Source organism: Aplidium turbinatum, chromosome 3, assembly GCF_918807975.1.
Source record: "Aplidium turbinatum chromosome 3, kaAplTurb1.1, whole genome shotgun sequence".
Lineage (NCBI taxonomy): Eukaryota > Metazoa > Chordata > Ascidiacea > Aplousobranchia > Polyclinidae > Aplidium > Aplidium turbinatum.
Genome location: NC_137474.1, coordinates 9529169 through 9545671, shown reverse-complemented (window position 1 = coordinate 9545671; position 16503 = coordinate 9529169). Strand labels below are relative to the sequence as shown.

Genomic DNA, 16503 nt, shown 5'->3' with positions numbered 1-16503 from the left:
GTGTTAGCTAAACCTGACGCCTAGAAATTGTTAAAGCTTAAAATAAAACAAGGTAAATCAATGGTAGCACCAGTAAATTGCGGCTACAGGCGACAACACATTTACTACTTCTCAGATCTCGGTTTCTAAGCGCTAAGTGATGGAACAATAGAACTTAAATGAATGGCCTAAAGCGGCTACGCTACTCAACTGCTGCTGGGATTCTAAACAAACAGCTCGTTTGAGGAACGCTTGCTGCTGCTATCACATTCCAATTCTCTCTGCTTTCGCTCTACATAACATTTATTGCCCAAATACGTCATGTCGTTGTAAATTACCTACATAGTCCGCAATGGGAATAAAACTTCTTAGTGACGAGTTTCTTTCAGAATTAAAAAAAACATTTTAAGCAAATAAAATCAGCCAGGTTCGAAAGCTTATATAATTCATTAATAAAGCTTTCGCCACCGCAAAGGCGGCTTCTTCAGTATCTTACTCAAATAGAAAATATTTGTCCTTCAATCGAAACGGAAACAAAAACCAAAAATTTCAGAAGCAAAAAGCGGGGGTAAAACTATCTGCCTTGCGTCAGGTTGCTTAAAGACAGGGCTTCCTAAACTTGGAGTAGCGTATCAAACTTCAGGGGTCGCAGAGAGCCTACCAATTTTACACAAAGTAGGCTACTGCATTTTGCGGTGGGATGGCGCAACGGATAAGGCGTTGGATTTCCAATTATGCAAACCTTAATCGACTCCCGGCTCAAGCTGGTTGTTAACACCGCTCACCTCTACCTAGGGTGTAATAAATTGGGTGGGCATAATTGCTATAGGAAAGACAGCCGAGAGAAAGGAACTGGCCACCCTATCTCCTTAGTGCCGAAGGCTTAGTACAATAAAAACCTTATCTTCGCATACCGACACTTGAATCAAGTATGGGACCACCTTTACCTTTTTTACTACATTATTATTATACTGTTGCACTTTTCAGACATTTAATTCAAAACGCAGTTGTTAAAACTGGTGCAATTGTGCAAAACATTATTCTTAACTGAGCTATAGATTCTACACAAGTAGGCCTGGCCATAGACTGCTTCAGTCTCTATGAAGCAGTCTATGGCCTAGCCTTCAGAGTGGGACTTCGAATAGTGGGTAAATTCGAATCACTTGGCACAGCTGGATGCGAAACTTTTTGTTTCGTCACTCCGGTTTGATGACGTCTGGTTAAAAAAATCTAACAACAACGGTAAAAACTATGTCTACTGCAAATGATATTGCAGCAGCCAGGCGCGAATCTAAGAGTTTTTTTCGGGGGGGGCCAGAAAATTTGAAAATCAATTAAAAAGAAAGAAAAAGCTAAACAGATATGAACAATGATACTACGACATATACGATATGCTAGAAAATAGACATTAAAACAACCATTTTCATCAATTGTGATGCCGAGGGACTAATATCAGCTGTTTAGAAGCATATCAAACCATTTGATGCGGAAACATACAATTTTTCACAAAATTTCGGGGGGGGCCCGGGCCCCCTGGGCCCCCCCCGAAATCCGCGCCTGGCAGCAGCATTACAATGAGCAAAACGAGGCTGGTCATACCAAAAAGAGGACGTAGCCTATAACGAAAGTTTTTTGTTTGCTTGATGTTGAAAGTTTCACTTTCACATCGGAAAACAATGATTGCCATACACTCGTTTGATTTGCAAAAAAGTGTTTGAGAGTGAGAGTCTCAAGAGTCGTGCATTCAACAAGAGTCAACACCCGTAATTTTCCAAATTTTTGGGGTGAAATGGAATCGGAGTTCAAAACTCTTTTACTGAATTGCGAAGTAAGGTGGCTTTCAAAAGCCAAAACTTTAATAGGCTATTAATGTTGAAAAATAAAGTGATTTTTTAATCGAAAAAAATTTCAGACTTAGTCAACCATTTTTGCAATGACAATCTCGCTTTTGAAATTATGGTATTTGTCAGATTTGCTTGAAAAACTAAACAAACTTAATTTATCCTTATCACGAGAAAACACCAATTTTTTTACTTTGAAATCTAAGATTGAAGCATTCATCAAAAAATTAAAAGGTTGAAACTAATTTATTTGAAATGTCCTTATTTTCAGAAAAGTTTTTGGTTAACAATGATGTGAAGTCAAACGTTATTAGGTCTCTGGTTATCGACCATTTGTCGAATCTGTTGAAACAGTTTTAAAAGCATTTTCTTCCAAAATTGGACAATACCAAATTAGTTTATATACAAAACCATAACCTAGCCTATTTGCATTGCAAAAACATAGTGGGGTATAGGCCTACCAAGCACCTCTCTCTCAAATTTCAGCAAGAACTTGCTGATCTATTTTTTGACTCGAAGGTGCGGCTTGAATTTTTTGCAAAAAAGCTTCACACTTTTTTGTTCAATGTTAAAGTGGAATATTCACCATCATCTGACTCAGCAATAACTGCACTCCTGCCATTGTCTCCATACTCTCCAAGTATCTCTGCGAGTCAGTGCTTTCAGCGTTGACGGCAATCAAACAAAATACCGTTCCAACCTAAGCAACATTGAAACCGCCTTGAGACCAACATAAACAAACATTGAGCCTCGGCTAGATTTGCTTTGTGGCAGAAAGCATTCGCACCCATCAAGTGTTTGAATTTTTGTTTTGTTTCCAGTAGGCTATGTTACGTGTGAACCAGTGGCGTAGCCAAGAGGGGGGGTTTCAACCCCCCCTTTGGCATGCGTATGACGTCACGATATTGAGAATAATGCTTTCAGTCTAAAAAAAATTGCCTAATTTTAAACAAAATTGCATTAAAAAAGCGAGTTTTGCCAATACCAAACATCTCAGCCAGGAATTAGCAACAAGAAAACACAGAGACTAAGCTTTATTTCCGAAAAATGCCGAAGAAAACTTGATCTTATCCTTTTGCTATGCTACCGGACAGCACCATTTTACAGGAATATTTGTACCCACATTTTTGTTGAAAATGCTCTCAGAATGCACCAAATTCAAAGTAATTTTTCAAAATTTGTCTGGGGGAGGTCCCCCAGACCCCCCGCCGCTGGGTGGTCAAAACCCCCCCCTTTCAAAATTCCTGGCTACGCTACTGGTGTGAACTAGTAGGCTACCGGTAGCTTGTTTTTACTTTTTGTTTAAATAAAGGCCTTTAAGCGAAATTGAAAATCTATAGCCTATATTTCGCACTCTTATGATTTAAACCGTGAGGGCCGAGGGGTGGCGGGAAACTTTTAAAAGATTAAAATGGGTTGTAAAAAGAAAAAAGTTTGGGAAGGCCTGACTTTAGATACAGGCTGTCCATTATTCAAAACAAAGATATTGAAAAAGGAAACGCGGTTGCGTTTTTATCGAAAATTTAATGAGCTCTCAGACAAGTCATGTTACCTTCCAGATACATGTCGCCCACTAACTGGATATTGTAAGCTCAGACTTTGTGAACGAAGAAAGGGCAAGAGCAAGAAATGTTTTTCTCCACTCCAGCACAGCTACAATCGAGATGTGCGTTTGAGCAACGTATGAAAAGGAAAGCTTCCTATTCAGCTGGACTGGCACAACGTGGATTGAGAATTAGTTTATAAAAAACAAACGAAAACTTTACTCTGTCAATCTTGCCGGTGACCTATAGTAGTTCAAGTTTAATGGCTGCACAACATAGGGTAGCCTACGTTCAGTGGCAAACGCAGGATTTTCTTTCTGGAGAAGGGGAGCGTTCGATGTAATTTGACATTTTTTTTTATTAAGCCTAAATATAAAAAGCAATGCATGTTAGTAAGCCTAAAACGGATCAGTAAAAACAGTAATAAATTAGTTCGATTAACAGACAATGGTTTCAGATTGAAGCATGAATCGAACCTCTCTATGAATGTTTAAATATCGAATGCAATTTATTACGAAACTAAACAAAAAATATCGCTCTCTGGACATACATAGACGAAAAGAAGGCCTACCCTACAGGGCCATGTGAGCACCATTTCGCCCTCCCCCATTTACAAAATTCACTAGTGGGCCTCTACTTTTTAGAAAAGGTAGGCTACCTAAAATGTTTTTCAAACCATACGTTGTGAATTCCGATCAAAAACATTAAACTGACTCCACAATCTGTTGGGACTCCATAACAATGCAAAGGGCTATGGAGTTTATACCCCCCTCTGCGTATGCCACTAACCAAAAACCATTTTTGAAACCCTGATGCAGCTAACTTAAGATTCACCAGCAGCAACTAAGTTAGTAGCTAGGTTTATCCGTAACTTCGGATCATTATTTTGTATTTTTAAAGCGAAATTTTGTTTACAGTTAGCCTGGAGTCACTATCTCATCTTTAGGAAGATGGAATTGGGAACAAATTATAATGATTCGTCTGTTTTGACACTTCGCCTATGTCTCTTTCTGACACTTTTTCTCCATCACCTTGAAGTGTCGATGAAGGCGAATTCTACTGTGTAGTTACCGTAGGCTATTGTCTGAAATATAGTTGTCTGCCAAATTTACGTCGTAGAACAGCGTTCTAATTTGTATGATTTTAGCATTTCTTCATTAATTTTTTTTGATACAATTCTGCATAAACCTGTACGGAACACATCATCTTGTACAGTACAAATCAAGGCACAGATGTGGTTCAATTGTGTCGTGTTTCGCGTGCATTCATAAAATAACATTGTGCAAAGCAATACTGGCAGTTACAGATAAATGCAATATACAGGTGAACGATTGTAGGTGATATGGAAAAGAACAATGTTTCTGCTTAATAACGAGCAAAACACTACTTGTTTAGTGCCTTGCAAAAATGTGTACTTTCAATCTGTGCTAACTTTGCAATAATTGCTAAACAAATGTCTCGAAGTTGTTGTGGCAGTCGTCCGATTAAGCCTCAGGAACCGAGGTTTTATCGTTTCACCACTCACTCCCACGTCACGATGTTATAATTTTTTTTTAGCCTATCAACCAGGGGCGGATCCAGTAAGTAACCTTAGGTGGGGGCAATTCCAACAAAACACAATGATGTGTAGATTTATAATAATCTGACCTTGCAAATACACAGTAAATAAAGTTATTTTTCTGTGTTTTAGGGGAGCGATCGCCCCCCTGGATCCGCCCCTGCTATCACCGCTGTCAAACGGTAGCTGCAAAAGTTTTTCTTTTTCCCTCAGAACACAGTAGCTTACCGAACATAAACAGGAAGCTGAGGTCAATGACTAAACAAACGAGTTAAATACTTTAAAGATAAGGCTGTCTCTGGTACCGTAGCAATACAACGACGACCATCCAAACAGGTAAGACAGAAAGATAAATTGTGGACTTTGTAAAAAAATAACATAAATTTAAATACGCCTGTCCAACCTACTCTTAAAAAAAGTTCATGCAAATGCAACGTAGACACCTAATGAGAAGAAGAAACATTAATGCAGTTTATAAACAACGAAAATTTCCCCAACGTATGCAGCAGGTATGCAAGAAAAATGGTGTCTGCAAAGCAATGCAAAACATTGCCCATACAAAAATTCATCTAGTGTATATAGCGAATCTGATGTCACAGTGAACATTAAAAATAGACATTGAACTTGAAAACAAGTCAACAATTTATATTCTCAAGTTAAAAAATCGACTGCTACAAGAGAAGTTCGTTGACATTTACACAGATTTTGTTATTGTTAGTATAACGAATCCAAGAGGGGGCATTTGGTCACGCATCTTTCCTCCCCAAAACCAAGAAAAACATAAAATGTTTTTCGGATTTTGCAAAATCTTCTCGTTTGCTCAATCACACTGTATTGATCTTGTGGCCTATCCGGCACGTCGCACGCATATGTAATATTAATGGCGGATTTAAGGTGTAAGTGCTAAACAATATAATGCAACGACATATACGAAGTGCTTTACTCTTCAGCAGAAAATAATTAAGAGTTGTTTTTGAAACATTGTACGACTTCAGAAACAAAACATGCTATCATGAAAATTAGACTACAAACATACGGCATCAAGCTCGCAATGCATGCTCTCCGCCAGACAACAATGGTGTCCTTTCTGACGGCCCTGCATCGGTTGAACTAGGCTCTAAGGACGACGAGTCCTCAGGCACATACAAACGCTTATACGAAGCTATTACCATCACCTAAACAAGAAAAAAATGTGATAAAATTGTAGCATGCTTTCCAACTTTAGTGTTGATCAACAAAATGTCATGTGACTATCAAAGGTTGGGTTAGTTAATTTGTATTGAAATTTCATTTCTAATTGCTGTCATACCAATTTGACAAGTCACTGGCCACCAAGATTAGTTTTATCGACATTGAATTTTTGCTGTTTCCTCATGTGTGCCTGGGAGAAAATTAATTTAATATTTATTCATCTTGCCTTGGTCACAATGGTTTGGGCAATGACGTCCAAACCACTCGAAAATTGCTTTCTCCGTTACATTGTTTGAGGTTAAAGAGATACGGTAGCTTTTTAAAACTTAAGGCCACTACAAAATCATGTTACAGTAGTGTCCGCTAACCCTAACCCACCTCGGGACCGGCTTATTATTTTGGGCTTATTAAGGGGGTGGGCCTGTTAAGCGGAACGAATCCCTGCCATTTCTATGCATGGGAGACGGGAGTGATTTAGGACCGGACCAAATCGGGCTTAATAAGAGCGTGGGCCTGTTCATCATGGGCTTAATAAGCGGGAACTACTGTATTTGCAAAACGATAAAAGTACTTGGTGATAAAAAAAGCAAACGTTCTTACCAAAACCAAAGCAATAAGGGCCACATTAACTGCTCCTATGATGACCAAGCGATTGAGCAAAAACCCTGCCCACAAAGGACCCAATATCTGAGCTATTCCCATAACGAGCAATCGTACTCCCTGATTGAAGCCTGTATGTGAATCAAAATAGTTAGTTTTTATTGAAAACTTAATTACAGCACAATTTCTTTTGGCATTGCAACAATCTAGCAAGCGGTCTTGTCTCGAACATTCTGCACATAACTCTTTTTTCATAAACAAACCTTGAGTTTTCTCGCTTGTTGTTTTAGAGAACAGAGAAGCCTGAGGAACCCAAGCAAAGGGAATAGCGAGCACCAAAATGGCACTATACATGCAAAACACAACCACCACCCATGTTGTACCTGAAAGGTTGATAGTTAAAGGATTAAAAAAACTTATAAGACGGAGACTGAGCATCAGGCACTTAAAGTTTGTCAACGTAAAATTTTCATAATTCAAGCTATTTTTATTCTTTTTTCAGAACAAAAATCTTCTCCAACTAACAATCTTAAACAGAGAAAATTTAGCAACAACATGGAATTTAACTTGTTAAAAACAAAAAAATCAAATGTTTTCAACTATGCATCTAGCTCTAGCCCTTATTAAACCTGTAAAAGAATCTTGTTTAATACTAGATACGAAATGCTAGAGAACATTCAGTATAACACAAAAAGGTGGCCTAAACATTGCCTGAAAATCTATATGGACGAATCGGATACAATCATAAATGTATGTGTTTTCATGTGTTATCTCAGTGTTTAAATACTGTAAGTTCTTGAAATCCTTATTAGGCATGGTCTGAAGCAAGGAGTGCCTGTCAATATTGATCACTCACCAACTGGAGCGTTCAAAGCAGGAGTTATGACTGAAACAAAGAGAATATAAGCAGCCCACATGACAATTAATCCAACCAACAACAAAATACGGTCGGGAAATTTCTTGCTTAGTGCACCCAGTACAACGAAGCTGATTACAATCTAAAAAACAAGCAGGTATGGTCAGAGATTTGAGTCGTCTTTTTTTATTAAAAAATCACTTTAGAATTTAGATGAAATCACTTTAACACCTTTTGATGCAGTTAACTTTGATTCTCGTGGAGCCTATCGTTGAGTTTGAGCTAGTCAGAAGTACTGTGCAGTTTTTGTTTTTTCCTGTTTAGTGTTTATAGATTTAGTTAACCATTGTATTTTATTCAGATGTAGTTAAGTTGTATGTACAGTATATTATTCCTGAACAGGACATCTTGTGATGTCGAAAACGTTCGATATTTAATTGTTGCGTAGTTTTGTGTTAATTTGTAAATATAATAATCTTTAAATATGTTAAACTTGATAACGCTGCTCGGCTTCGTATGCCTATGGTTCAACACTTGAGACAAACTCTCTACCGAAGCTGTATTAAAAAATAAAAAATAATATGATTCACGAAACGAAAATGAAACTAATCTAATTTATAACAGGCTAATCAGAAGCCATCGTCTTTCAGTTTTGCTTTCGTTTTTACATTTCTTCATAATGATCATTGTGAACCATTGTTACTTGAAAATAATTTAAAACTATTTAAACTACTAAAACTTTTGTGTTTAAAAGAAAAAGGCGAAACTACTTAACTCAAGAAAAGAACTCCATCTCAGCAATGAGGTTTGAGACTTTTTCAGCATCCCCTTATCACTTAACTCTACAGAAAATATCGCTTTGTGAATATAAAATTGAGCAAGTGAAACCAAAACTTTTCGATTTGGAAGTTTGGTGGTCTGTTGCATCCCAAAAAATCATTTATAATGTATTTTTTATTTGTCTGCAATGCCAGGAAAAAAACAAGTCTATTAACATGCGTTTTTCGGCAGTCAAAAGTAGCAAGAAGGTGTCAGTATTCGTAGAATTGTACTATTTTTAACTTCCAAGGCATCAAAAATAACCTGAATTATCGATTTCTTTCAAATTGATGGATTACAAATGCCATGTACACATTGGCATAACGTTGTTTTGATGCTAAATGGGTTTTGCTTGCTTGTGAATGTACTTTTTGTGCCAGATTTGTTGCGCTATGGATTACTTTGCATCTACGTCAACGAACGACTTACTGATGTAACTTTAACATTTTATTTCAGTATCAGGAATAGACCGTTTTCTTATTTCTAACTTTAAATAGTGGAACATCGCATTATTAATGTTAATTCTGCATGAATAGCTCAACTATGTGCAAACGTTTCTTTGCGTCAGCTTTACGCGTTAATGGATAGAATTGCTTAGCCGTTCACAAACTTCGCATTTGTTAAATGAGCTCTCCAAAGGACTTTTGATCGTACTGTGATTTAAGAAAGGTTATGTAAGATCTTTTTGGATTATTTATTAATTATAATTCTTTCTATTTAATCGTGATATATTGCTTATAGGCATACCACCTTGCAAATGAATTCTGGAAAAGAGGGTTGTCAACAACCGGTAAATATGATTTTCATTTTTAATCATAGCTTGTCTAATTTGTTAACCAGCCGTGCATTTCACGTAAAATTTAGTACAGCTTACCGTGATGTATGATACTATGATGTCTACACTTTAGTGTAACTGTTTTAATTTATGTTTTCCTATTCATAAAGTCCTGATTATTTTCCACAGAAAAAAAAACGCGACTTGAGAGACAATATTAAGTGCTTCGCCGAGACAATTGCGCGTTTTTTCAACATAGAACAACTCATTTAGCTTAGTGGTGATATGTGAGCAGACAATTCAAGTGGAATCATCTCAGTGTAGATCGGGTGTTTAACATCAGACAACCCGCACCGCTATACGATCTTACAATTTGTTCTAATAAATGGGCCAAACAAGGAAAAGATATGGAAAAAAATGAAACAATGTTTTTCTGTAATTATGTGACTACTAGCAGCGTAATTGAACAGGTAAAGCTAAGCAACACAGTATCAAGTCCATATATTTTTGTCATTACTCACAAAAATTCCAGCTGCAAAGAAAAAGATACTGTTTAGGAATTCGCCCCAATGAAATAATTCCAAAGTTAGAGGTGTAAGCATGGTTTCCATCCCGGTTTGCACAAACATTAAGGTAAAGGTAACAGCAAGGCATACAACGACCTCTTCTCGAAGTAAGTCTACAAAAAATCAGATTAATTGCAACAAAACTGTTGTGGTTCCCGAAATTGGTACAGTACGATAAAAAGCTCAATAATATGTTTTTTAGTTAAAGAGAAAATTACTGTACTAACATTCACGGCTTTAAAGTTACGGTACCGTACTTCCAAAACTGTTTAATTTTACGTTATTTTTTTATAATGTGCATTTTATTTCCAAAACCACTAATAAATAGTATGTATATACTGTACCAAAGTGTAACATATGGAAGGATAATGGATATACTACACATACCATACTAAATACCCATCAGTCAAGACTTCTGAAATATGATCTTTTTTCTGTTATGAAGCTAAAGCTTGGACATACCATTATATACATAGGAGAAAAATCCCATTGAGGTTATGTCTTTTTGGTTTGGTTTTGGTGACGGACAATATCGAGGAAATTCTGAAATTTCCGAAACATCTTTAACAGGAACACCCACAACTTCACAAACACTGTCTTGTTCTGCACAAATAGATTCGCTACTTAAAGTTTTAGCTCTGTCTCTTGGGATAAGCTCTTTGTAAAGGGATACAACCAGTAAAGTGTGAATAGCCCAAAGTAGTGCCATAAATAAACCTGGTGCTGTAAAAGAGTTTACTGAAAATGGGCCAATATCAAAGTGGAGTTTTTGCAAAAACAAATTGAATGCAGGGCCAATGATAAGGCCAATTTGTCGCAATGCCATCAAGTGGGAAAAGGCAGCTGTCCTTTCTTCTTTACTTGTGCTGCGACTGATCATTCCAAAAATTGATGATCCCGATCCTGATCCAAGACCAGCAAGTAATCTACTTCCCAATACCATATAAGGATTGAATGCAGAGAAATACATGAAGTTTCCTGGAATAGACATGTTTGAGTGGATAGTAAATCTTGAATGAAAACCAAACTTATAAAATTTGACTTTGCAAACAAAGAAATATGATCATGGAGTTGAGCGGTGGACTAAAAAGACAGCTGTCCATTCGATATAATTAACAAAGTAGTGTAAACCGTATAGACACTTCAATTTGTACATGAAGCTTTTACCAATGGTTTTAAATCTTCAACAAGTAGGCTAGAAGCAAACTAAAAATATAAATACAATGAAAAAACTTCACGCTTCAATACAAAACTATAGCCTAATATAATTTCCACAAATTTAAAAAAAAATAAGTAGCCTAGTGCTAGTGTTGTATATCATATCAACTACTACAAACTATGAAAATCCAACGAAAAGTCATACCTCCAATTTCAAAAACATTACTAAACACCAGGGCAGCTTTAGTTGATCCAGTTAGATCTGTTACACGGCCATAGATTGGAGCAGACAGCAGGCCGGTTAAGCTGAATGATGACATCACCAACCCAATGAAGTATGTTTGCGCATTCAGACTGAGAAGGAACATGTTCAATGTGGGCAAAATTACAGCTAAAAATGCAAAAAAAATATTGTTGCATTTTTTCAAAAAATTGGCATAACAAATGCAAGTAGAATTTAAAACACAATAAAAGTAACTTAGGTTTGTATAGGAGTAAAACTTAAATTGAAAGAATAATGACACCAAATGTTGTGACGCATATACTGTATTCGAAGTTAGAGTTACCTCTGATTCCCAACTTTCTGTTTTAGTACACAGGAGTTAAAAGTACAAAATAACAGTTTTCATGCGGTTTAATTTAAGGAAGTGGCTATTTTTCCACACATAATGCCATGGTTACAATCAGGTGTTGCCAGAGTTAGGATTAAAGTTAGGAAGGGTTAAGGTAAGGGTAGAGCTCGACCGATATATCGGTCAACCGATATGTATCGGCCGATATCAGGTGTAGCCGATATATTGTATCGGCTATTTTTTGCCGATAAACATCGGCCAGCAAAACACACTCAAAACCAGCCATACATGCCTTTACAAGAAACACAAGTTGCTCAAACGTGCTTCTATAGCAGAAACAATTGTTGCGAGAATATAATTTCCCGCCCATTCTAGTGCGCGCATCTAGAAAATGTTAATACTGTCTCCTTTAGCTTCCATTCATGCAGGAAAACTTTCGAGTTTTACGTTGGTTCAACGATTGATGACATTGAATCAGTGTAACAAAGGTGAATTTTTTGCTAAGAATCGATGAGAGTACCGGTGTACTTCTACACTAACCACGTGCAACTTATTTCTAGTCTTACGTCACAATGTCTGGCTTTGATCTCCGAGTGATATTGATAAGGCAAGATTCGTTACAAAATTAGATTATACGAGTAGGCTATCACAGCAAGATGCAGCAAAATTTGTCAAGTTTTGGTATTACAGTAAGAAAGAAAAGGCCCAGGGAAAATTAAGTTTCGCTTACACAGGGTTGATCTCTAAGTGGTCAAAACTGGGTTTTGACCACTAAGCGGTTTAAACCTGGTTTTAACCGGTCAAAACTAGGTTTAAACCGGTCAAAACCCTGACCTGACTGGTCGAAACCCTGTAATGAGTTGCTTGATCGTGTTCGCCAGAAAATCACTGAAAATGTGAGGGAGATGGTAGAAGGTGAGGGATTAGGGAGAAGGTGAGGAAGAAAGAAAAGATGAAATTGACTGGTGAATGAAGCATTTGAATATACTGGAGAGACTTGTTAATTCCAATTGTTCAATTGAGGTGTTCTACATAAAGTAGATAGACATAAGGCATCACAACTTGTTCCTTTTCCGATAATCCTTTCTTGGCTTGACGTGTACTTTGCTTCAAAAAACGAATCATAAACTATCCGGTCTTTAATTTTTAAAGCATCTTAAAATATGCATTCGCATTGTTTTATTTTAACTGGATAAAATTTGATTGCAAATGTTTTTCATAAAAAAAAATTGTTGGAATAAATTCTTGTACTTCAGTTGGCTGTGCAAATTGTTCATCGTTCTACCAAGCATTTTTTGGTTCATCAGAAACTTATTTTTAGAATTTGAATTTTCTCAGTAATTAAAATAACCAACTGATTTGAAATATCAAAAGCAAACAGAGAAGTTGAATACTTTTTGTTCCAAACCCAACATTTAGGTTATGTTGATCAAAACAAAATATATCATATATAGTTGAACATCATTACTAATAACATGGAGGGTAATACTTTTAATTCAATTGAAAAGCAACTTGATTCATACACTAAAGGGGTTTTGACCAGTTTTGACCAGCAATAGGTGGTCAAAACTGCCCGGTTTAAACCAGGTTTTAACCGGTTTTTACCGGGCGGTTTAAACCGATCAACCCTGCGCTCACATAACATACAAAAATAAACCCCAAAAAAAAAGTCTAGTGAAACTTTGCACAGAAGAAAATAGTAGCGTCATTGTAGAAGTTTTCCGGCCCGTGCCCAGAGCATTGTGACGCAAGAAGCCACACGACCTCGTTCGGTGGAAGTTAATCAGTTATGCAGCGTTTTGCAACTACACGTCTGATAAAAGCCTTCCAAACCGTAGCCATAGCTCTTAAATGACGAAGAATTCAGACCAGAAACGTTTGTCCGCCGTCAGCAAAAACGAATTTTGAGGCCTGGGTTATTTCCTTTGTTTGGTGTTTTTTTGTGATTAGTGTTAAGAATGATTTTTCCATTACAGCAACTAATGCATAAACTTTCTTGAACTGGTTTGTTGCTTAATAACTTTGTTGGTAACAAATTTTTCGTAGCATATATATCGGCCGATATATATCAGTATCGGCCTAAAATTTTTATAAATATTGGTATCGGCCTGAAACAGTGATATCGGTCGAGCTCTAGGTAAGAGTTAGAGTTAGGAATAAGATTAGGGTTTTGCTCTTGGCCTGAGACTAGGGATGCACAATACAGAATACCTGGCTATTCTAGAATACTTAATTTCGAATCCAGAATTTCGAATCTATTCTGAAATTACGCGCCAATTTTTTCCAAATGATATCGAACAAAAAGCAAAAATATTTGTAGGTACATTATTTTGAATTGTATTGGTATCACATGTCAAACAGAGTACAACATATGATAAATCAAGCATCATACGATGAGGGTTGCCAGATTTTTTTCTCAAAATAGTGAACATTTTGAAAGCGAGTGACCGCACCCTCTAACTACTACGAAAACTTGGTCATCATACTGCTTAGGCCTATAGTAAAATAAACATCCCACAGTCATAGTAAAAAGATTGCAGTACACACAATATAAACCTACTGATGCTAAAATGGCAAGAAAAGTTTGCAAATACAACTCTGATAAACAATCCATTCATACTAACTAATCCCAACTGGATACAAGTGTTGCTGCTCTATTGAATCAAATTACATAGTAATATAGCTCATCAGATTTCTTAAATCATAAATCTAATATTAATCATAAATCGTGCTGGCCAAGCCTGGCTTTGGCGAAATTACACTGGGGTAGCATAGTAAGGGTTTTTCCCCAAAGCACCAGACTCATGTGCTTTTAGTCTCTAAGCAGCAGAAGTGTATGAAATATGTGGTTAATCCAAAATAAATTTGGCTTAAATATATTGACAGAATTGTTAAGAATAGCAGAATAATGAACATGTTCACTATCACTATTAGCAAAATAGTTTACAGTGAACATTTTCTTTTTTCATTTTCACGAATCTCAAGCGCGTGGTGAGTGAATCAATGCGCGCGCGAATGCACTGTACAGCACACGTGTGGCCGCACACACAAATTATTCACTCCTACGGGAACGCAATGCATGTCTGCAATTCTGATAACTGTGTGAACCCTATGAAGGAAGAAAAAAGGCGCTTGGAACAAACACTCCATGAAGAAAAAAGTTGGCGCGCAAGACGGAAAATATCAACTTTACATTTGTTCAACGTTGCACACTGTTCATTTAACAGATTTATTTTCGAATCCTGATATCCGAAAAAAAACTGCAAATGCGATTTGAATACATTGAGATTCGAATCTCTAAGATTCGATATTCTGTATTGTGCATCCCTACCTGAGACTAAAAAAAAATTCCAAAATACAAGTTTTTGTTTCAACAGCTTCAAACTTTTCTCAAATTAGGGCAGAATTCCTTATCTGGCAACACTATTGAGGTTATTATTACACTATATAATGTAAATATAGCCACAGGCTTAATTTAAAAGTATAGCTGAGAAACAGTCTTCTTGACAAAATATGCAAATTAGATACATAGTTGTATATACGATATTTACTATAGCATTATTAAAATACGAAATTACATTGTGAATATGACCATTGACCAGTGGTCTTGTTTCAACTGCACTTTCCGTTTAGCCCAAAGTTCAACCTATGTTGCTGGTTTTGAATCTTTATCCTCGGACTGACAAAGCCTTGATAGGTTATTCCTGGTAGTTTGGCATGTACCGTACTTGTAGAGGCTGTTTCTGGTCTTATCTATCATTAACATATTTCTGTATTTTTACAACCAATATGTTCAATAAAAAGCTGTTCAAATGCCATATAAAGTCCTAACAAGGAATAGTAAAAACTATCATTGTAGTCTACAATCAGGAGGTTATGAAAACAATAGCACTTATATAAATATATCTTACCATATTCCACACCACTTAATAAAAAGTACAAACAAACAATTATGTATGTTGGAGATGATTTCTTTATTGTTGGTCCTCTTGAATTTCCCTCCATATCCAATTTTTACGATTAATGTTTAGCTGATGTACCATATATATACTAGCTTAAAAGGGCTTAAATACAAAGGCTAAGTATTTTCTGCTGTGTACCATGGGTTGAGGTAACATATAAATACCGTAAGGCAGAAGTATCATGCCTAAAAAACAATGAATATTAATGTATCATAATCTTCTATCTCTGTCAACATAAAAACTCCCAGCGCCATTGCAGCGTGGTTTAGTTTTACTTGACAAGTGTTGTTTCCTTGTTTTTTTTCAAAAAACAATATCAGACCTACTTTAACTAGTTATCATTTCTGTTGAATGTGATTTTATTGCAATTGATATGATAACATCTGAATCGTACTTATTATGGAGCGGAAGCTGTCTCGGTCAGTTCTTTTGCTTCCTTCCCCTCTCATGCTCAGCAATGCTGCCACAGCAAATTTGGAAAAAGCACAAGATTTAAGAAAAAAAGCACAAGATTTGGATACAAAAGCACAAGATTGCGAAATTGAACATTCGCGACCCGTTTTGAAGAATAACATGACTCTGAAATCAACAGTTTAGAGAAGATACATGCTTACTTAATCACTGTCTGTCTGTCTCAAGATTTCCATTCATGGTCTTTAATTTAATATCATAAATCTTACAAAAGGCTACATATCGATCAGTTTTGTCTTCTTGTATCTAACTTTTAAAATCAGGATCATTCAACCATTGACGAATAAAAGGCTGTTTATACCACTTTTTTGTTTTGGGACTTAGTGAATGATTGTCATTATTTGATGCTGAATGCTGATGTAGCCTACTCTTTGCTCTTGTTATCTAGCAACACAATCTCTGAGTCTGGCGACGAGCACATATCGTACTCTCTTCAGATCAAATTTTTAGCTCATCTTGTCAGGCTTGATAACTTAATGTGTAAAATTGGTCAATATGCCTAAGTACGGTACTAGAAACCTAGTTACTAAAACCTTTTTGTGCCAGTCCTTAATTCTCTACCAAACTCAAACCATGGTAGCAACGGTTAATTTGACTTTGATTAAAAAACA

At 36.4% G+C, this 16503-nt stretch overlaps 1 protein-coding gene across 2 annotated transcripts; it reads right to left on the bottom strand.

Moving 5' to 3' along the window:
* Window positions 1–4604: 4604 nt before the first annotated feature.
* Window positions 4605–15598, bottom strand: LOC145766342 (major facilitator superfamily domain-containing protein 8-like). Of its 2 annotated transcripts, none has more exons than XM_082578034.1 (8): window positions 15371–15598; window positions 11093–11278; window positions 10192–10707; window positions 9685–9842; window positions 7570–7711; window positions 6977–7096; window positions 6714–6844; window positions 4605–6097 (listed from the first exon to the last, which is right to left on the bottom strand). In XM_082578034.1, exons 1-8 carry the CDS (start codon window positions 15462–15464, stop codon window positions 5963–5965), a joined length of 1482 nt encoding a protein of 493 aa, XP_082434160.1. In that variant the 5' UTR covers window positions 15465–15598; the 3' UTR covers window positions 4605–5962. The 2 variants fall into 2 exon arrangements, with proteins under 2 accessions (XP_082434160.1, XP_082434161.1); XM_082578035.1 differs by lacking the exon at window positions 15371–15598 and adding an exon at window positions 11454–12246.
* Window positions 15599–16503: the final 905 nt, after the last annotated feature.